General features: G+C 39.4%; 1 protein-coding gene across 2 annotated transcripts; it reads right to left on the reverse strand.

Annotated features, from left to right (window-relative positions):
• Positions 1-2,085: 2,085 nt before the first annotated feature.
• Positions 2,086-23,205, reverse strand: LOC108436950 (programmed cell death 1 ligand 1-like). Of its 2 annotated transcripts, none has more exons than XM_017713728.2 (9): positions 23,092-23,205; positions 18,605-18,665; positions 16,490-16,840; positions 15,602-15,880; positions 12,979-13,092; positions 9,440-9,505; positions 7,454-7,510; positions 6,358-6,460; positions 2,086-3,619 (listed from the first exon to the last, which is right to left on the reverse strand). In XM_017713728.2, exons 2-9 carry the CDS (start codon positions 18,657-18,659, stop codon positions 3,166-3,168), a joined length of 1,479 nt encoding a protein of 492 aa, XP_017569217.1. In that variant the 5' UTR covers positions 18,660-18,665; positions 23,092-23,205; the 3' UTR covers positions 2,086-3,165. The 2 variants fall into 2 exon arrangements, with proteins under 2 accessions (XP_017569217.1, XP_017569226.1); XM_017713737.2 differs by lacking the exon at positions 23,092-23,205 and adding an exon at positions 20,156-20,303.
• Between the last annotated feature and the right edge of the window lie 462 nt (positions 23,206-23,667).

Genomic DNA, 23,667 nt, shown 5'->3' on the forward strand with positions numbered 1-23,667 from the left:
AACCCGAAGGTGTAGGGAAGCTACCCTCTCGTCCACCGGGGAAAACCCCAACATACAGGCGCCAAGTCGAGGGGCTATGAGAATGCCCACACCTGCCCACCACCTCTCACCAAAAGTCCAGCCCCTCTCAAGGAGATTGGACCCAGAGCCCAAGCTGTGTGTTGAGGTGAGCCCGACTATATCTAGCCGGTATCTCTCAACCTCGCGCACTAACTCAGGCTCCTTTCCCGCCAGTGAGGTAACGTTCCAAGTTCCAAAAGCCAGTTTCAGCAACCGAGGATCAGAACGCCAAGGCCCACACCTTCGGACACTGCCGATCCACAATGCACCGAACCCCTACTACTGCCCCTCCCATCGGTGGTGGGTCGATGGGAGGGGGCTTATTATTTACAACTCTTATTATTTATAATGTTTATAAACCAGCCATTAGGGGTGTATAAATGGTGAGGGTTGCGTCAGGAAGGGCATCCGGCGTAAATCTTGTGCCAAAACTATCATGCGGATCACAAATATGATTGCCATACGAGATCGGTCGAGGCCCGGGTTAACAATGACCGCCTCCGGTGCTGTTGACCAGCAGGGTGCCGGTGGAAATTGGACTACTGTAGGTCGAAGACCATCAAAGAGGAGAGGAGGAAGGCAGGTTAGACGGCAGCGAGAGAGGAGGAAAGGCATGAACATAGGGACCATGACTGGTAAAGGCAGAGAGCTTGCAGACATGATGGAGAGAAGGAAGGTAGATATTCTGTGTTTCCAGGAGACCAGATGGAAAGGAAGCAAGGCCAGGAACATTGGAGGTGGATTCAAACTGTTCTACAATGGTGTAGAGAGGAAGAGAAATGGAGTAGAGGAATGGAGAATCAAATGTGATTGGTTGATTCCTGTGTCACTTCCTAAATCTGTTAGTAGTTAGGAAGTCCAGTTCTTGAAGTCTTAACCAATGGGAGGGCTCGCTTAGCCATATCTGTCTCTTTTAATTAAAACCAACTTCTAACAATGAAATAAGAGAATTATTGCACTATTTGCAAAGTGTAAATACAACAAGAATGACAACGATATTACCTAAACATAAACTGAGACTTAAGAAGACCCTCAGAGTTCCCCACTGCTTGCTTGTTTAATGATTGTATAATCTGTAGCTGTAAATTTTGAAGACAACATAACTGTAGCAACCTGAATTATAGCAAAGACAAGCCCACATCCACGAATGCCAGATGTTTTCTCCTCTCCACAGCATGTTTTCAGTAATGCACTTCAAAGCAGACAATTTCCTCCCCCACACATTACAAACCCTCTGATAGTCTCATTACAGTCACTGTGGTTTCCGGGCTGCTTATCATAAAGTGGTTTCCATGCGTTCTGCAGACATTTAATGCTAGCAAACACTAAAACCTGCTCCGTGTATTGATGTTGGTGTGAATGTTTCCCATTGAACTGGACCTTTTGGCCTTTTGAGCAGTTCTCCTTTGCAGGAAACTACCCCCCGCCACCTCCGCCTCCCCCGCCTCCCCAGTGCCAGTTATGCATTTCTAGGAAGTGTGAGCAGGCCTACTGCACTGAACAGAAAGTAAAACTAAATGAGCTATTAGAGCAGCGCTGCACTGAACGGTAATATGGTGCTTTAACCTCTGAAGGGGCTCTATGTGAGCAGAAGTTGCACATTAGTTTTATAGCATTTACCGAATTATTTAAATAATTTGTAGCACTTACTGAATAATGCACATTATCTAATTTGATCTAAGTAGTTACCAAGTAATTCATAGAAAATTCATAGTAGTGACAATAGTTTCTGAATAATTCACAGTAGTTACTGGGAAATTCTAGTAGTTACTGAAAAATTCATAGTAGTTCATGAATAATTCATAATGTACACTGAATAATTCATAGTAGATACTAAATAATTCGTAACAGATGCTGAATAATTCATAGCAGATAAGTTATTAAATAATTCATAGCAATTTTTGAGTATTTGTAATAGATACTGAATAACTGATAGAAGTTACTGATTCATTTATAGCAGGTACTGAATAATTTATAGTCGTTCCAGTATAATTCATAGTAGATACGGAATAATTCAACATGGTCTAAACTGAACAATTCATCCAGAATTTAATGAATCATTCACAAATATGAAAGCAGACATTCGGGACTCCACTGAAACTCCTAACACATAAAATACCATGTTAAAATTGTACATACTTCCAACTCACTTGCATCACTCACCACAAAGCAGAAAAATAGCATTTCATCATCTTAAAAATACCCCAGTGGTTTGACACAGTTCATAATAAAGTACGTCAGAAACAGAAATATAGAAATATTTTACATACAATGTCCACTGAAATACAACTGTGCAGTAGAAACAAGTAAAAAGATGAGTTCTTAGAGAGTTTTTAGTCAGGGCAGCGTTAGCTTTGAGTCATTTGGTCGTGGCAGTGGTTGAGCAACCATAGAGAAAAAAGGAAACTTAGTGCTGAAGTAAGCCCAAGGTTTAATGTCGGTACTTCTCATTAATCCTTTTCTGGTGACAGTTCAGTGCAGTAAAGTTATCCGTAAATGATCACAGTTTTAAGGTCTCCATCTCAGATGCATTTAAAATTTCATTTTGTTGCTTTTTTTCATCATATGTGCTATAAACAGTAACCAAACCACTTCCTGAGAATGTGTGTATGTAGATGTGCAGATGTGTGCATAGGTTAATGCGTGTAACTGCGTCAATGCAATGCTGTAACAAGAAAGGTCATGAAATAAAAGGACGTTACACATAATGGAAACCCCTTAAAAGGTCAGGCTAAATTCCATACCAAGGCTTGTTACTCAGGACCTACAGGGACTTCAATGCAAACTGACTGAGCTACTCTTAGGTTATAAAAGTGTATAATAAAACGCTGGGCCTGCCCATTTAGGTCCTGGCCATTTAAGGGGTTAAACTGCAACAAGGGAAAAAAAAAGAATACATTCAATTGATCAGGTCCATGAACATGCACCATAAAAATGAACTGAGTTTTCACATGAACTACATTCTTTGGGTCATAGCTGTGTTGATGTAAGATGTCATTGCAACAGTATGGTATGTAATATTCATGTGGAAGTGATTTACACGTTTGAATCAGGTCACTACTGTTTTTTCAGTCTATGCGTCTCCATTCAAAGCTCAGTTCTCTGCTATCTCTGAAGCTGCAGGGTTTTTGTGACAGTGTCCACCAGATTGCTGTGCTGTCCCGGCCGGGCTGTGATCAACACCCGGCAGGCGCTTCGGTCCTTTAGGAACTTAATGAGAGACTCATCCATCTCCCTGCTCCCTTCTTTATAGCTGTCCAGGATCAGGAGGCTGTCTGTGTTCCCCAGAAGGATTTCCTTGACGTCAGCTGTCTCCAGTTCCGCTTCACTTGGAATCTTTGTTTTTACAACTTGGAAAAAATCGCCTTCTGCTTCCTCAAAGTCCAGTAAAATCACTAGCCAGGTCTTGCTGATGTTGAAGGGATCAGAAGTGGATCCGTCAGCCCATGAAAATGCCAGCTTTTTGGCTAAAGATGATTTGCCACTTCCTTCTTCCCCTTCGAGAAGTATAGCTTCCCCTCTGCCTGGAACAATGGATTGGAGCTCGCACTGGCTTTCCCTGGAGAGGATAAAACAGTTTAAGATAATCAGCTACAAGGAACTGTGTTGGTGTGCAAAGGTCCATGAGACAGAACAAACATTGCATATACTGAGATTGCCTTCGCTGTAAATGAACACAATTGTATTACTAAGCCTATGTGCTTTATTTGTTTGCATATAAGTTACTTATTACCAGTACTGTGCACAGACGTTTGAGAGGTGGAGGTTCAGGGAACAAAAGGGCAACATGACTTGTGAATTAAACGCAAATTAATCTATAGCATATTACTGATTTCAAATAGTCTAATACAGTCTTATCATGTTTCACAGGAAATCAACCAGATTTTTCCAACTTGTTCCCAGAACAAAATACAACATTGCATGCAATTACACACTGCCACCAGAGAGGTCTCCAAATCCCAAAAACGTACATAGTATAGCTTTAAGGAGTAGAACGTGGCCATGTGTAATCTAACACTTGTGAGCAATGGATTATTATTATACGACCGGTGGAAAATACAAATCGCAAATTAGCAAGCTTCATGAAATGTGTTAGTAAAGTTGGTTTGGCAGTAGCAGCCTAAAATTTGAGCAGCTGCTGGAGTTAATACTTTATATTTAATACTTTATATAACACTGCTGTCGGAACAAAACTTCGTAGCTCCATGTTTGTCATTTTTCAGTTTTTTTACATAATGTGAAAATGCTTGTTGCTCTCTACATTGTGTGTACATTTCATGATAAATAGACCAAAGGAAATGGGCCAAGATCTCTTGGAAAAAAGCCTGGTTCCATTGACATAATTGACTGTTTTAGAATATATAGTTTTATAGTCCTTTTTCTTTATATTTAAGATTTTTGATACTTTTTTCCCCTTAAATCTGCATTTCATATATTTTAGCCTTATGTTTATATATTTTAGCCTTATGTTTAAATTGTTTTGTATGTAGGAAGTGCCATTGGATTGCTGCTCAATTTCGTTGTACACTGTGCAATGACAATAAACGCATCTTATCTTATCTTACTTACATTGAAAGTAAAGTATGTTTTTTCTTTCTCCTGTAAAGTTATCATTTTGGAAATACAAGATGTATATATATATATATATATATACACACACACATCTGTTCGATTCATTGTTTTGCATTTTGACGCCCAAATGAGATCAAATCATATCAGATTTGGAGCTTGTTTATTTACAACATGTTGCCATAGTAGCCGTTTTTATTAAGCCTGCTCACAGTTCTTTACAGTCGTGTGATGCTGACTACAGAATGACACATGACTCCAAAAGCTATTTCAATGCTGTTAGTGTTCTTAGGAAAAACGTGTTCAGCCAGAAGGCGCCAACAATGAATTTACTGAAGCAGAAAAACAAGTGCATTAACCATGTGACAGTGTGTTTTCTGATTCCAGACAAAGATATCAGGAATCAGTCTGCCTGTGGGCTTTGACTCAAACATTGCTAAGCCCTCTGTTTCTCCTTTCTCAGAGATGTTTTAGTATATTTGCTAAGGCGCTGATGGATCATGGTCATGTAGCATGACCAATTATGCTTCAGCAAAAAACGACCAAAAAAAAAAAAACAAAAAACAAACAGGACGTGACATGTTATGTCACTCTAGATCACAAAAGTCTTTTCCAAAAGACATTTCTACAGCCAGATGAGTTTTTCAGCAAACCTCAGCAGTGTTTTGATACCCCAACCACTCACATTTCATTTTACCAGTTCTTTTTCACGCCAATGACTGGACAGCTGTTCAGCTGGTCATTCAAATGCTTGTTATAGTATGTTTGATTTTCCATGTGAGCTGGGTTAGATCATGGTAGACTATCAATAAATCGAGTTTTTAAGGGAATTTTAAAGAAAAGCAGGCTAATTTCTTAACCTACTTTCTATTACAATTAACACTAATTTTGACACAATTCGCTCTCAGTACACCTACAGTACCAGCCAGTGGCCTGAACCTGTTTGATCAGCTCGGATGCCAGAACTCCTTAGGGAAAGTCAAAGAAACTGGTTGTTCTAGTGAGAAAAAGTAGGAGAATCCATAAAAACAGCTTTGAGAAAACATTCTCATGCTTGTCTCAGTCTCAGAAGCTCTGCCCACATGTACACAAAACATCTGATGTTTATTCTATGCTAAAACGGCCAGAACTATCAAGATTTTGACGGCTGCATTTCTGTTGGCTACTTGCACTTTTGCATCTCAATGCTTACTTGAAGCATTGCTGAGATAGTGCCACTTATCGTAGGTAGACATCACTTGATTTACCGTGGGTATGTTTTTGTGGCACCTTCCTGAAAATCACCCTCCTCTTTATGTTATATAGTCACTTTTTTCAGTCATTTCATACATTTCAGAAGCAGCCTAATGGCTTCTCTTATAAATCAACAGGGTTTCTGTTTAGTTAAGTACAGCGAAATGCTTCAAAATGACTGACTTCAATAATCTCCCATACAATGGAAGAAATGAGTTGCTTGCTTGTTTGTGCTTGTTTTATCACTACGTAGGCGTTAAAAGCCTCATGAAGGCCTTCCTGATGTCATACAGTTAAAAATAACTGCTCAGCGTTTTCATGTCTTGTTGGAGCACCAAGCCACATCCACCTACCGACAACACCGAAATGAGCGTCATGCGTGTGTACCTTTTCCACAGGCGTGTTGTCATTTTCAACAAAGAAACCCTTTGCCCACCCACCCCCCACCACCCACCCCCCCACCACTTTTGCCCTGCAGAGATGAAAGGGTCGTACCCGCAGAGTAGGCTGTGCTGGAGTGTGAATCCTGCCATTGTGCTGAGTTCGGCGTATTTCTGTTCCAACACCTCCCTCAGATTCTCCGCTTTCCCCTTGCACACTGGAAAAACAAGGGGTAGTACAGCAGATCAACGCAAAATGTCAAGTGTTTTGAGCTGCTAAGCAACTGAAACAAGCCACGGCAAGCAGCATGACACATTTCTAGCTGACATCCACATGCCGAGCAGATGCTTCTTTCCCACGTCTGCTTTGTGATTGTTAAATTGTTACTTATTTATTCATAACAGAGGCGACTGGCGGTTCTTAATCTGTCCAAATTTAACCGTGGGCTAATTTTCACCAGCTATGGACACACAGCTGTTTCTTTAAGGCCAGATGTGACCAAATTATTAGTGACTATTAGTAAAGAAAATGGTTCTGTATAGACCCTCTATATGATTAAAGGGTTCTTTACATAGTGAAATCATTCTTCAGGTTGATGGAAAATGTACTGGAGATGAAAAGAGTTCTATATAGCACCAAAAGGGGTTCTTCTATGGTTACATGCTTCACGTCGTAACGATAGCAGAACCCTTTTTGATGCTACATCAAACCCTTTTCAAAAAGGTTCTATATAGATATCTAGAATCTAGAATCTGAAGAACTCTGTCACCATGCACAGAACCTTTCAGTCATGCAAAGGGTCTATATAGAACCATTTCCTTTACTAAAGCACCCTCAAAGAACCACCTTGTTGGAGAATGTACACAAATAATGCAATTGATTGCAAAGCTTTTAAGGTTAAACTGGCTTTTAAGTCATGTTTAACGCACTTAGGTTAATAGCCAGTGATGATAATCACATTATTGTGTGTAGTTTTATTTAAAATTCAATTGTTTGCGACTAAATGAGTGGACAAAATAAGCTTGATCAGAATACATTTATTACAATCTTATTTTTTATGAACCTGAACATGAAAATCACGTCATTTCCACACAGTCATTAACTTGTTAACTTTGACCACTTAATAGTAGGTTTATGTTCATAAAGCTAAATACACTTTTCCCAGCAGCAGTAACACCAGAACATCAGAAACAGTCCAATAATTGTTTACCTTCTGACGAAAAAGCGAATGTGTCAGCTCTGAAAAATGGAGTCTTTGGTAGTAAAGCTGGTGGACAGAAAAGAAAACACACATTAGATTAATAATAACTACTAATGAATTGAGCGGTGATTCCTCAAGGAACTTTTCCTGAGTACAGACCACATCTTCAACAGCTTAAGGCCAGGTGGCGGCTACAATCTAGAGGGGCATTTTCCTTTGAATTGGTGTCCAAATCCATGTTGACTTCTAAAGAACATGAACAATACAACTGCTTTCTACCTGACGCCTCATCAGCCAAGATTTCCATCCAGTTGCTGAACTAAATTCCCGAAAATAACAAATTAGACTGGCTTTCTGTCAATTCTGTACCAGAGATTACGCCACAGTACTTCACATTCATAAAAACACTTCTAAGAAATAAGGAGCCAATTTTCAGAGAAAGATAATGATAAGCAGCTTCCTGTTGCCTGAAGGCTGGGCATGTCATCACCCTTATGACTTTATAATATTGGTACTGATGTTATCTGTAAACGCCTTTCCATTTATCCCATTTCTTTTTTTTTGGATCCAGTTCAGTTTTCATATCTGAAATGCGCCATTTACTTTAAATCATTTTTAATCATATTATCATAGTATGCCTACAAACACGTGGATGGAAACACAGCTGTTGCTTTCAGCCCATTGAAATTCTCTCTAAATGGTCGGACCACCTGTTTATTTAGATATCATGGCTACACTGGCTCTTTCTTCATGTCCTTATCAACCAAACCACTTTATTAGAGGATGTAATCATTTCTCGCTTAAAAAGGACGAAACGCAGTGCAGTGAAGTTAATGCAAAACGAGTCAGTGGTCCTGCAATTGTTTGTGTTTTCCCTGCTTGTGTTAATTCAGCTTAGTACAGGGGTGCCTAGTCCTGGCCCTGGAGGTCTACCAGCCTGGGTAGTTCAGATCCAACACACCTGGCCTTATTATTCAGTTGCCCCTGAAGCCCTTCATTACCCGGATCAGGTGTGATAGACTGTAGTTGGAGCTAAACTCTGCAGGGTGGTAGATCTCCAGGACCGCAAGCCCCAAGTAGCTGATGTAGTTGTTTTTGCCCTCCTCTTAGCTAAGAGAAGGATCCTTTTGGCATGGAAACCCACCACCTCACCCTCACACGCTCTATGGCTAACTGATGTCATGTTTTTTCAAACTATTAAATTCAATATTTATATATATTTAAATATTTAAATTTAATAATATTTAAATATTAAATTCAGCCTGAGAGGTACTGGAGACTTATTTGACCGGATTTGGCAACCATTCATCTCCTATTTTAAATGCCTAGCCAACTTAAATACTGATTAGAGGACGTCCTTATCCTTTTAAGTTTTATAAAATTTATTTTTATTTATTTTTATAATGTATTTTTAAAATTTTTATTATTTTAAAAATGTTCATTTATTATTTTTTTTTTAATTCATTTAATTATTTTACTTTTTGGGGGGGGGGGGGGGGGGGTTTGGGGACGCAGGCAGAAACCGTGTGTGTGTGTGGGGGGGGGGGGGGGGGGGGTATCTAGGGTTGAGTGGGCAGGGTGGGGAGGGTGAGTAGGATGATAAGGGTGAGTAGGGTGGGTTGGGGGGAGTGGGGTTAGATTGTTACGAGATATTGTGGAATTGACATTGTTATAATTGTAACTGTTTTCTTTCAAGTTGTGAAATAAAAGGGGAAAAAAAAAGATCTCCAGGACCAGGATTGGATACCCCTGACTATGATCTATGCCCCGCCCACAAACTCACGGGCTGTCAGTCGTCAGTTTCTAGCTTATAATTCTAAGTCACCAAGCTGGACGGTGTGGTTGTAGCTAATTGAAGCTGCGCAGATTGGACACAACAGTGAGTTTGCTAACATTAGCTCAACAACAACAGCCCAACGATCCTAACAGTGGGACCTCACAGGTGTGCATAAAACGTGACCTCTCAGCACAAACACCAGCATCAGTCATACTTACAGTCAGTCGACGTGACGGTCAGATTACGCTCCGACGATTTGCATATGGAGTCTCTGTTTTTTTGCCCTATGAAGAGATAAGAGCTGTCTCAGTTTCAGAAGTGTTTTACATCACAGTAGTTCATATATATTGAAATAAGACAATATAATAATGGAAAATGGAAATCAAAACCTTTTCCTTTTCAAATCATTTTCAGATTCATCATAAATTTGATAAAAACAAGTACATTTTAGGAACATCATGAAAATAAAAATCCACGCATAAACACAGTAAAAGTCAAAAGCACCTACTCATATTAGCTCAAACTATTGGTCTTGGGGTGGTTAGGCTTGTAAAAACACCCCATATCATCACAACAGATGCAAACAAACCTAAATCATGCTTAAAATTAAGGTTTTTCAAGGATTCTTTAGTAAAGAAAATGGTTCTATATAGAACCATGAACACTCTTTGCAGGATTATATGGTTCTTTGCATAGTGAAATTGGTCTTTAGATTGATGGGGAATGCGTTGTAGATGGTTCTATACAGAACCTTTTTGAAAATGGTTCTGTGTGGCACCAAAAAAGGCTCTTATATTGTTTAATGCCAAAAAATGTTCCATACAGAACATTTCTGAAAATGGTTCTGTATAGCACCAAAAAGGGTTCTGCTATTGTTACGGCGTGATGCCTGTAAAAGCGTAACAGAAGAACATTTTTGGTGCTATATAGAACCCTCGCCAAAAAGGTTCTACATAGAACCATCTACAACACTTCCATCAGTCTGAAGAACCATTTCATGATGCATGGAACCCTTTAATCATGCAAAGGGTTCTTTGTGTGTTCATGGTTCTATATTGATCAAGTTTCTGTACTAAAGATCCCTTGAAGAACCATCATTTTTAAGTGTGTACAGTAAATGGACAAAATGTGGTTCTTAGGCAGTTTGTGAGCTGACATGGGGAAATAAATACACTGAATATGTTATAAACTGAAGGGAATCAGCTTTAAATGCTACTTATAAATCTGTTTAGAAGCTGTGGGAAGAAAATCTCATTTTACTGGCTAAGCAAAAGAACCTTAATGTACATCAATGTAAAAAGAGCCTTTTTGGGCTTTTTCTATTAGTCGATTCATCATGACGTGAAATCATAAAAGGAAACAAATATTAGGCTCAAATTTTCACAGCATGAACTGTCTGGGAAGCAGCTCATCCGTCATGTGACTGTAGTGAAAAGGGATTTATGTCCCGTCTCGGCCTGGCGTGCCTAGAGTGGTCTTCATGATATCATCCAGGAGGTCACCTAGAACGCTATAAGTCCCTTTAGGCGATATTACTGGAAGCTTTGAGGGTGAAACGAAGCTTAAACAAGACAGGAAACCCTTTTCGTGACATTAAGGACAGCGCCCCGCTTCACAGTCCTGACACGTGGCCTTTACCTTCGTGTGGTTTTCTGCCTCGTCTCATGGGAATCCCCCTGGCCATCGACTACCTGGTTTCTATTTTCACTGCTGAAAGAAAACAGCCGTATGCGGGGGTGGGATTGACCAAGTCATGTCACGTTCAGGACTGTGTGATGCCATGAAGGCTAAGGGTAACACCGAAGTTCTATTCATAGACGCTCATGTCATCTTCTCCTGACAGACATGTTAAAACAGGGAAACGGAAGCGCAGAGATCTGTGCTGAAGGGGAAAAACTGCTTCTCCTAACACAACACAGCCACAGCAGGGATGTTTTATCACTTCCATCAACTTCACATGGAACTGATGGAAAGATCAGTGACTAACAAGACTATGTGAATGAGTGTAACTGTGGCTTTATTACCAAGTTTAATAAACACGACAGAACTCTGACTCAGTATAGGAGTGAATATGAGTGACTGTCAGTTTTAATATCATTCTGTGTGAAAGAGAACGAAACCCCCCACCCCCCGACACCCGCCCCGCCATACATTTCCTTTCCCGAAAAAACAGCCATTATGTGCAAATTTATCACTTTTCATCATCAAGAATAAAATAAGGTTTAATTACCACTGGGATTTCACAAGATTTAGCCAGTATTCCATAGAAAACGGCTGTATTCATCATTTTATTGTGAAATCAACTCATCTAAACATTTTCTGTAATAACACAGCAAGTGACTGTTAATATTGAGCTGTGTAATGTTGGGATATGAGAGCAACTGAGAGTTAAAATGCTTTAATGATAACAATTTTACACCTGAAACCTGGAAAAAGTGGAATCATTAAAATGACGTTTGTATAAAAGGTTTAGAGCTTAGGCCTTAGTGTTTCTGTTTAGTTCCCAAAACTCCACAGAGCAAACGTTTCCTTTTGGAAGCCCAGTATTACCTGTAGTTTTCATTCAATAGCCTGTTTATCTCATCAATCCTTCCTTAACTTCTTTATTACTTATATGAACCCACAGTTTAGCTTCATTAAAACTCCATAGATTACGTGTTTATAATAGCTAGTGAACCATTTTTGGAAAACAATGACTGATAGGTATTTTTTACACCTATATTATTCATATAAACCTATTTTTTTCGCATTCAATCTTAATCATAAATCACATTTTAGTGGTTAAAAACAATAATTACCAAGTCGTAGGGTTAAATTAGGTCAGGTGTGCTGCTGTTGATCCATGCAGAGCAATGAGAAGTCTTAAGACTCTAAGCCCAGAAAAAGAAACTACTTTTTTCTGAAAACGAGGAGTCTCTCGTTACTTTTTATGCTTTTTTTGTGTTTATTCTGATATAATATAGTGTCGTACTGGCAAAAACACATTGATTACTGAGATCAGTGGTGGTCTCCACATTTCAGGTCCCATGTGTCAAGACACAATCCTATCTGGCCTGCAAAACTGTTTTAATCTCTTATTAATATTAGCCCGTTTAACAATGCGCAGCACTATAGTCCCAGCATGACTCCGACTCTCCTACCTCAACCACAATCTATGGGGCAGAGGTCACACCTCAATTCTACTCAATTCTATGCAATTCCACCCCAGTCATATCACCAAAATGCATTTCAGCTGCAGTTCAGCAAATTTAAACAATTAACGTGAGCTCAGCAGCTCCGAAACTGAGCCCAGGTCTTAATCAACCTGCTTTAAATTTGGACTATTTCAAATGTCCATGTAATATTTTGAGGTCTACCTATATTTTACTGCTTTAAATGTTTTTTTTGCATATTTTGAATTAACAATGGCCAGTTTGAACACAATATAGCACAAGATTGATTAAAAACACATTTTTATTCTGGCCCACATATTTCTTGAGATTTTTTAACGTGGCTGTTTTACTGGTTGAGTTTGACACCCTTGCGTTAGGTGAAGCCCCCTGTGCTGTGAATAAGAAAACAACGCCACTGACAATTTATCAAACCTACTAAAATGACTAAGTGTTGACAGCAGTGACCCAAAGCCATACAGTCTGAATTAATGAATGACTGAGTGGTTTGATGAATGGATGTACAGAGAAGGACCGCAGCCTGTGTTCTAGGCCCAGCGGGGAATGAAAGTGGCTGAATAACGGATATAGAGAACAGAGAGACCAACCTTTCTTCCTCCTGTGTACGATCACAGAGGCAGCGACGAAGCCCATGCACATCACAACAATCACACCGATGGCTGCATATGCATGACACCACTTACTCTTCCCAGGAATTTCACCTGCGGAACAGAAACAGCACCGTCATGATCCACTGCTCATGATGACCAACACTGAGAGATGGAAAATACATTTTATGCCCACTGTACATGTCACAGTGCTGGCTGAAACCACAGACGCTATTGCGGTAACATCGGCAGCAGTTCAGAGGAACAGGGTAAAGAGACCGGAGTCTGTTATCAGCGGTTGAGCCGAGATGATCTCAGATAACCTCGTTAAGTGGGAACTTCTCCAGCAGCTGGTAAAAATGGACGCTGTTTGGGAGAATTTTTCTGTAAACGGTTTCCACTTTAGGGAAGTTGTGGCTGTGGTGTAAATGTTATTAATACAATATTATTACAGGTTTTTTTTCTCAGCTTCCTAACTACAGAATTCACCTAATGTGAAACAAAAACCTATTATACTGGAAAGTTCTTGAATAAAATGTCTTGGCTCCAGCCTTCAACACCACAGTTTGGTTCTTCCAATTTTGACTTTTGTTAGATCACAGTCTTTACATAATGAGATAAACTCAACAGTACTGAGAAATAATGTGATAAATAGGGAAGCACAGATTTGTATCTTGCTTAACCCCTTAAATGTCCAGGACCCAATGGCAGTTTTTATTACATACCATATCCTAAGAATAGCTCAGCCAGTTTGCACTGAAGTCCCTGTAGTTACTGGATAATAAGCCTTAGTATGTAATCAGCCTGACATTGGAAGGGGTTAATGGGTTAATACTGAATATAGCAGTGGCCTACATGTCATAATCAGACCCCCAGCCCAAAGAGTGCACAACCCACTGAATCAGATGAGTATAAACCACTGGATCAGCATTTCTACATAGGCCAGAGTGGTAAAAAAAACACCTGAGTAGAAACATTCCAGCCTAAAATCCGCCTCTAACCACAAACCACATTCAGGTATTCTGTGTGTGTGTTTGAGAGACATAGTGTGACTAATCAAGGAAAAACAACAGAGTACTGTGACGCTGACCAAACAAGTGTGTTAATATATGTGTTTGTTTATGTATGCATATAAACGAACAAACAAAAATTTCGTTAATGCACACAGAATTTCCCGTTACATTTCCCGTATAAACTGAGTGCATGCAAAAGGAGAGTAACTGCAAAAAGCACCTGTCTGTAAACCAGCACGTTTCTTGCCTGACGTAAGCATGCACATCTATATTTAGGTGGAGCCCCCAGGCCTGTGATTCAGAGATCACCGAAAGCCGCAGACCTAATACACACCAGCCACTCAGGCATGTAGGCACTTTTGGAAACCTAACCACAAAAACCTTGTGGAAAATTTATGTTAATTATGGAAAAGCTCAGTTTATTTCGGGAACTATCCGCAGGGAGTGACCTCAGTGTAAGCTGTGGTTTTGCCGGCAAGTTCAGCGAGTCCATAAACACAAATGAGCCACATTCAGCGTTCAGTCTCTCCTGAAATGTGCACTTCAGTGGGGAATCCTCGGGTTCTTTTAGGCCTAACGATTTCTAGGAACTAACACACAAAATGCCTACAATGATAAATCATTTTGTACTTGTTGTAGTTAAATAGTTTGAAATGATAAACAAAAAGTTTAATCAGGTTTTTTTTCTCTGTGGTCTGTAGGTGCATACAGCCAAACAAGTGCTCCCATTGGTTAGGACTTCAGCAGCTGAACAGAAGACTTTACATGTGGCAACCAAACACCTTTTGATTTACAATGGTTTACCAATATTGTAAGAAAATACAGACTGATTCAAAAAGATTCATCCAAACAGAGCAATGTAGTAAACCGTAAATGGTGTAAGTGAACATAAAATGTATTATGTCACATTACAAGTGCTTAATATGAACCTCCTCCAGCTGTACGGACAACATAGAGAAATTCATCCCACACTCAATTGAGCATGTCGGGTGTCACTGCACTCACGGCTCTTTCAATGCAGTTCAGAGATCATCCAGTGTTGTTGTAAGTGGTGGTACATAAACAGAATCCTTAACGTACCCCCACAAAAAAAAGTCACACGGGGTGAGACCTGGTGACCTTTTTCTTGGAACTGTTGGTACCAATGACAAACGCTCTGAGCTGTTGTAGGTTCGCTGCCGTACTGACAGCCAGAAACTCTATGATCCCCTCTTTCAATTGGTATGTGATTGGATCCTAGGCGCCTCACGGTTGTAAAAATATGGCTTAATCTTTTTGAATCATCCTGTACATTGCTCTATGCCTTCTGGCCTTCTAGAAAGTTCTAGATACATCATTCACTGCAAATACGAGCTCCAGTTTCAGTTACAAATGGAAAGCAGCAGCATTTGTAGAACATTTAACCAAAGCTTTTTTGTCGTTGTTCCTTGAGTTTTGTCTGAAAATGGCTAAACTTTCAAACAGATTTCTTTGAGATATGTCACATGTTAAAATTACTTGTATTAAAACATTGGAAATATTTTGACTATGTTGAAATAATTACTCCAAACTAGGTATTTGCAAACTTTTGACAGGCAACTTAAACCAACCAACAAGACCATCTGACCCACCTGGGATGTTAAACGTGACTGACTGACGGACTTTCCCTTCCAGCGAGATGGAACATGTGTAGTTGTTAATGATGTTCTCACTGACAGTCACTTGACTGGTGACCTTATAGATGCCCTCGCTGGTCTTTTCACTACTGCTGTTTGACCTTACTGTCAGGTCCTGTAGCCTGCCATCACTCCAGACCATGTGAGCCAGGGGGAAGCCTTGGGATTCGCAGGAAAGCTCCACCTTCTCATTGTCCAATCTTTTGATGTCTTTTTTAATAGCAGTATATGGAGCTGAGGGAAAACAGTTTGTTCATGTTAGTGTTCTGGAATTGTAGAAAGAAAAACTGGTAATTGAATCACTGACTGACCTATAATTCAACTTCTTTCCTTCTTTGGCAAACACAAAAAGGGAACTTGGAACTTGGTCTTTGTGAACAAAAAACCTTTTTGGCTGAAATTTTTAGGTATTTTTGTCAGAAAATTTGGGAATGATAAACAACTGCTTGGGGTCAAGAAGACTGGTCATGACCAGTGCAGTTCTACCTCTTGGTTTACAAACAGAGAGCATGTTAAAAAGAACCATCGTACTTTTTAATGATGTTGATGGTTGTAATTCCTGATTTAACCGTTCTTGTTTCTGATGTCTAGCTATGTGTAAGAAAGAACTGGCTTTTAAAATGATTAGATAACCAAACTTTACTGATTCTTGATACGAAGCCATATTTCAACTTAACATAAGTTCCATAGTAGCTACTGAATAATTCACAGTTGTTAATGAAGATGTAATGCTCTAACTCTGATGAATTATTCTGCGGTTTGACAAACTCGCTATTAATACCCTTCATTTCAGAAGAAATGCTGGATTTCAAAGCCCTCTTGCTCTGAGTGAACTGGACTGACCTCGGACAGTTAGGGTGGTTTTCTTGTAGTCGACCTCCTTCAGGCTGACGACGCACTGATATGTCCCAGAGTCACTCATCTGCAGCTGGGAAAGCTCCAGCACCGCCCGATATTTCTCCAGCTCGTCCTTCAGCAGGCGCGCCCGCTTTTGAAAGCTTTTGTCAGTGAAGTTGTGGTTCTCGAGGCCCTTCTCCAGGCGGTAGACATCAACGGTCGGCAGAGGATCAATGCGCTGCCAAAAGACGGACAGCTGAGTGACACTTTCTACCGGTGAGAATCGACATGCGATCCTGATGTTTTTGTGCAGCTCGCCATCGTACGAGTCCTGCTCAGGCTCCACAGTGAAGAGGGCTGGGAGGAAGAAAGAAAAAGAGAAAGGAAACAGGTGAGCAGAGGTGTAGTCCCGGGAAGTGCTCCTGCCAGGTAGTGGCCACTCCTGCCATTTCCAGAATTTGTCAACATTTTGACTTAGCATCATGTAATAATTAATACTTTTGACTTTTAATATTAACCCGTTTTCTGAAAACACTGACCTCCTAAGTTGAAATAATGACTAATTTTCTCAAAATTTTGAGTTAATATGTCAAAACATGAACTTGTTTTCTGGAAATACTGATCTACATTGTTGAAATAATGAACCATTTTCTCTAAATTTTCTCTTTTTACTTACTATGTTAAAATATTATCTTGTTTTCTGCGAATAATCACCTACTATGTTAAAATAACTCATTTTTTTTCATTTTCATTTTTTCTGACTATGTCAAAATATTAATATTTTCAGTAAGTACTAACCTACTATGCTGAAACAACTTGTTTTCTCAAAATTTTGATTTACTACGTCAAAATATTAACACATTTTCTGGAAATACTGACCTACCATGTTAAAATTATGAGTTGTTTTCTCAAAATATTGACTTTGTATGTCAAAATCGTAACTTGTTTTATTGTTTTTCTGGGAATAATGACATACTAGGTTGAAATAATAACATTTTAAAAAAAATATTGATTCACTATGTTGAAATAATTCCTCGTTTTCTCAAGGTTTTGACTTACTATGCTGAAATAATGGGTTCAAGAAAGTAAGCCATTATTTGGGGATAATTAATCATAATTTCAAGACACTAAGCCAATATTTCTAGAAACAGAGAAGGAAAAAAAACTTTTTTTCTCATCCACCTGCTGGGAATGGGACTCCACATGGTAGCAGTAAAATGAACAGGCCCCATATGAAAATCAGCTTAAATAAAAGATAAAATAAAAATCCGACTTGCTTGTTTTCTCATCAAGTTAACACTCTCATGCAGGCCATTCACTGGAATACATTATTATCACAGTTATATGCACATACAGCATATACAGGGGTCCAGTAAAGATGTTAGGGGGTCTTAACTGGTTCCAGTGCGATTGACACCTGGTAGTTATACCAGTGCATGTGAGCAAAGGGGAGACAGGTGAGGCTCTGTTGACGACCTCTGACCAAAACAAAGCTCCTTTGTGTAGACAAATCAGTGAGACGTTGGACTTCATTCAAACATGAATGTGTTCATGCATTTCCACATGAATGAAAAGCAAAGCAACAATTTTGCCAAAGCTAGTAAACTGGAAGTCATTCCTTACACCAGCAGTCAAGCTGATACAACTAAACCGAGTAAAATTCATCGCAATACCTTTTCAGTGACTAATGACTCATTTGGGGAAGTACAGACATTACTGGACTGGCAACTGCTGTATATCCATACATGTGTAATTGTAAATGATGCATGTAATTAGCATATTCTTCAATTCAGTGTAAGTATAGTGACCTTATACGCCTGATTTAGGACACGTGTGCTTGTTGTTTGCTTATTTGTTCGTTTTTTTTCTCTTTCATTGTCATTATTTCACATCGAGCACCTCTTATTTGCAGCCAAAGCAATTAAAATATTCTTAAAAAAAGGAAAACAACACTTTAGGAATAGAACAAAGCTCCATTTATGGTGTGGATTGTCTTGTAAATGAGAAAGAGACAGACAGAGAAAGAGAGAGAGAGAGAGAGAGAGAGAGACAGAGAGAGGAGAGAGTAAATGGTTCCCAATGGATCACTTGTTTTACTGACAGCTTCTGAATGTAACTTACCCTGAAGAGAAGGCCACATCATGGCCAGTAGAAAGGTGAATGTTGTTCTCTTCATTGGCTCCTGTGATAAATCAAAACAGAAAAGAGCATCAGAAGCCGCTTGGTACACACAGTATCAAGGATCACGGGCCAAATCTGACCAGTTTTGCTTGGCATTTGCATGTTTGGTTTGTTTTTGGTATGTTTTCTTGAGCTTAGTCATCCTCATTAAGGTCTGCTGACTGTCTTCTGATCACTGCTAAGCACAACAACGGACCAGTGGCAAGAAAAACATCTCACTTCCCCATTTCCTTCACAGATCTGCTGCATCACTGCTGGCTATGCAACAATTACAGGGCAGAAAAAGCACAGGCCAGTGTGAGCAGCAACATCTGTGTACGTGATGAGAAAGATGGCTGTGGTTACTTCATCACTGAGCTGCATATCTAGTGCTGACATCTAATGAGTCACGACTTATCGTCTGAAATCTACAGCTACAGTCTACAGCTTAAGCCCTTAAAATCTCAGGCTTATCATGTCTTGTCCAACACCAGGGCTGTTTCTTTTTTCTTGGGTGGTCTAAGCAGGGGCCCCACAAGCATCCAAAGTCTGGGTCCCAACGTCTGAGACTACATTGAAATTTTGGCATAGTTTTTATTTAAGCAAATGTCTGGGATTCTGGAGAGACATTTCAGAACCACTATTTCTGGGTAATTATTTAAATTTTAGCTGGTTTTTTACACTGTCCATGTGAAGGCCTTTGTACAAAAAGCTCAGAAGGTTTTCGAGTCTTATTCCTTCCATTGAAGCTCATGTTTAATTATGTTCTGCTGACATTCTATGCAAAAATAAGTTAAAACATCCTCTTTTTCTATTGGTTTACATTTGGTTCAACATTTAACAGACGAAGAAAAAAATAAAACAGGTAATATAAAATGTGCCATAACTTTCACGCAGGCCACATTTTCGGCTTTATTTTGGCTTCAATATGTCAAACTCAGCAAATAAACTGTAATTAAATGACGCAGACGTGTGTCTCTGTAGAGGACGTGTTCACATATTTACACTTAATAAATATAGAGAACATGTGACTTGACCAGGGGTGCCTAAACGTTTGCATATGGCCGTTGATTATGTTGCTGATAACTTTGCTTTGAAAAGATCAAGAAAGCAGAAAGGAGGCACACGCCTCTGAAACACACCTTGTAAATAATTTGCATTTATTTATGATTTTATAAGCACATATTTATGTATTATTACTTGTTTATGTAGGAAATTAGATACACTGTGTTTATCATAATAATAATATCATTGTGGTGGATGAGGAGCCCCCAAATAGGTTAAGCAACAGCCCTGATGAACACATTTCACAAGATACAGCAATAAAATGAGAGGTTATATGGTACCACTAACAGCATATTCTGCAAACAGCAAAAAATCAGACTTTCAGTGGCTTCTTAGGTCTCACATGCACAGTTCAGATCTCGGTAGCTAGTTAGGCCAAATCAGGACAAAACAAATCACTTTCACTCGCAACCCACAAAAAACACACAGAAAAAAACATTGAATTACCTCCGACCATCGTTCAGGAAGAAAACACGCATGTAGATTTGACCCACATGTTCGGGAAAACTTTCAGAGACACAACCAGTAAAGTCCTTCTGCTAACCTGACAGCCAGGAGGAAATGTTTTGAGCGAGGTACTAATCTCTACGGGCCGTAGAGGCACATGTGACTTCTCTCTGCACACTTCACTGGCCACAGTATGAGTGAACAGAAATGATGCACATTTCTGTGGAAAGCGTCATGCAAGAGACCTCTGCTTAAACAAGGGGCTGTGAATCAGGATTTGTCTGCAGCTGCTGGCTTTTAGCAGTTTTTCCTCTTTCTTTAAGAACTGCTGTCCCGGGCTGGTATGAATGGGCCATTGTGTCGCCCTCACAGAGATTGCAATGTCTATACAAAGGGCTGAGTGAGCTGGAAATATACTGAGATTAAATGATGTCTTTGATGAAGTGACTGAGTGCATGAGAGGCCAAATCTACCGCAGTGAAAAGGTGCAGCTTTGTTCCACCACCAGCTGCATTTTATCCTGAACTGACTTCAGCGTGTGCTGAGCCTGCTCTTTTTGACTGAACTGAAACTTGGAGCATGATTAAACTTCATACACTGCATTTTTATTTATTTAAGTGTGCAAAACACCACAATGGTTTTCTTTAGTAAAGGCAAAGGTTCTATACAGAGTCGTGATAAGTCAAATAAGTGGTTTCTTTGCATGGTTATATGGCTTTATGATAGAAAAACTGCTGTATATGAACCCTTTTGGGTAAAAAAGGTTCTCTGCAGCACCAAAAAGTGGCAAAATTGACAGATTCTCATATAGAGCGAGTACAATTATTCATTGGCTATGCTCACTGGTACAAGCTGGTGTTGAGGGCACCCTGTACGCATTTTTGCACTATATAGACCACTTTTTGCTAAGAGAACACACGTTAAACTGGGCAATATGAACACTCCAACTGATTTCAATTGAAAGAACTTAAAGCATGTCACTAGATAGAGAGACACATAGACAGACAGAAAAATAGATAGACAGACAGACAGACAGACAGACAGATAGATAGACAGATAGATAGACAGATAGATAGATAGATAGATAGATAGATAGACAGACAGACAGACAGACAGACAGACAGACAGACAGATAGATAGACAGATAGATAGACAGATAGATAGATAGATAGATAGATAGATAGATAGATAGATAGACAGACAGACAGACAGACAGACAGACAGACAGACAGATCAAACCGAAAGAAAGAAGAAGAATGTGAGAAAGCTAGAATAAATGAAAACAAGTGTGATGGAGACAGAGAGGGAGAAAGATACACAGGGGAGAAACAAAGAGAGGCAGCTAAAGAGAATTCTCCTCCACACATTTAAGGCCATACATAATCTTGCCCCCCCTTATCTGTCAAATCTTCTCCAAATCGCAACTTCTACTCGCTCGCTCAGATCCTCCTCAGATCCTCCTCCTCATCTCTCTGTACCTTCTGCTCGTCTGACTACCATGGGGAGCAGAGCTTTCAGCCGCTCAGCTCCCAAACTCTGGAACTCCCTCCCACCTGACGTCCGTAACATTGACTCTTTTCCTCTTTTCAAATCAAGTCTTAAAACTCACCTGTTCAAATTAGCCAACTCTCTCTGTTGATTTTTCTTTTTCTTATAACCCTACATTTTGTACAGTGTCCTTGAGTGTCGAGAAAGGCGCTTTTAAATTAAATGTATTATTATTATTATTATTAGAATGAGACAGCATGAATGACAGGGAGAAAGAGAACAAGAAAGAGGGAGCCAAGCACAGCAAAATGAAACCAAACATTAAGCACCAGTGCCAGAACAAACAAGAAAACGTGCTCCAGCAGGAGTGAATTCCAAAGAAGACAAGCCATTCCGGTAGCAGCTCCACTGAAACAGGCTGTTCATTATAATCAGTTCTCATTTACCGCACTGCATCAAACAAACAACAAAATCTACACCAGTAGCCAGAAACGGTCAGTAGAAAGCACGGAAGATCACATTTGATGCGCCAGGTAAATCAATCATGTTTACCTGCTCTGTTACCAAGACATGAGGACTGACGCGTGCACCCGAGAAAATTATGCAAAAATGTTGCAAGAACCTCATGCACGAGAAGTCTGATCATAAATTCTATTGATTTACCCCCACCCCCCACCACACACACACACACACACACACACACACAGCACATATAAAAGTTAGGGTTCTGAATCAAAATAAACAACACAGAGACAGAAAGTCTGAAAGATCCTCAAATGCAAGACTGGAGATCTTGAATTCTAACAAACATTCTGCAGCTCAGAATCCCACATGGATCTGTCTGTCTATCTATCTATCTATCTATCTATCTATCTATCTATCTATCTATCTATCTATCTACACACACACACACACACACACACACACACACACATCTATATATATATATATATACTTTTGAAGTCAGGAAAATGAGCTAACAATAAAAATACACCAAAGAAAGTTCAAGTCTGTATGGTCTTTGTTCTATTTTTAGATGAACCAAAAATAATATATGTATAAAAAATTATATATATATAATACATGAAGTGACTTCACTGACTTTAAGTATATAATTTGTTATTGCTGAAATGGTAAAAATGCATTAGACTTTTGTATGTCATATATATATATATATATATATATATATATATATATATATATATATATATGACACACAAAAGTCTAATGCATTTTTACCATTTCAGCAATAACAAATTATATATATATATATATATACACACACACACACATATTCGTAATGTTATTCATATAGGTATGTGGATGTATTTATCTATCTGTCTAGAGAATATATATACATATATATATATATATATATATACATATATTCTATAGACAGATAAACAGTGAACTAATCTCACTTAGTCACCTCAATGATTCAGACTTACTGTTGTTACTGTTGAGCTTCAAGTCATTGCCAGCAGTTAATGTACTCCAATTAGTCCCTGAGGCACAACGGCAGCCCCGCTGTGTGTCGGTGTGTTGTGGGTCTGCTGTCGGCTCCGTGCTTGTTTTGTGCAGCGTCATTCATTGAAGCCACGCCCGCTGCGCTTGGATTGGCTGGCAGTGAAACAAACGCTCACTCGTGCTTTGACAACATAAACGCTGCCGCGTATCCAGTATCAGACTAACAGCGCCTCTATAGCAACCAGCGCGTCTCAGAGCGATGCGCTCACCGTCACACTGTCACTTCTGTCTGCATACATTCAGTCCAGCTCATCTGGGTTCTGGCTTTATGTTGTAAAACTGACACTGTAGTTGCTGTAGTTACGTCACAGACTAACACCGTGACTGTTTCTTTGTTGATTTGTGTTTATTTTTAGTCAGTATCTCCAATAAAAACGATCTCACCAGTCAGGTGAACAACATAATACGATATGAAAAGAGATCAATCTGTCTAATTTCACACTTTTACAATCACTGGGTTTAATAGAATGAGAGAGCGAGAGAGAGAGAGAGAGAGA

The sequence above is a fragment of the Pygocentrus nattereri genome, chromosome 16, assembly GCF_015220715.1.
Source record: "Pygocentrus nattereri isolate fPygNat1 chromosome 16, fPygNat1.pri, whole genome shotgun sequence".
In the NCBI taxonomy this organism is placed as follows: Eukaryota; Metazoa; Chordata; class Actinopteri; order Characiformes; family Serrasalmidae; genus Pygocentrus; species Pygocentrus nattereri.

Coding starts and splice junctions, on each gene's coding strand:
- LOC108436950 (XM_017713728.2), bottom strand. CDS start 18,659: ATGAAGAGAACAACATTCACCTTTCTACTGGCCATGATGTGGCCTTCT. Junction 9,506..12,978: donor CGTACACAGGAGGAAGAAAG/GTTGGTCTCTCT, acceptor ATCTCTTCATAG/GGCAAAAAAACAGAGACTCC. Junction 6,461..7,453: donor ATTCGCTTTTTCGTCAGAAG/GTAAACAATTAT, acceptor TTGTTTTTCCAG/TGTGCAAGGGGAAAGCGGAG.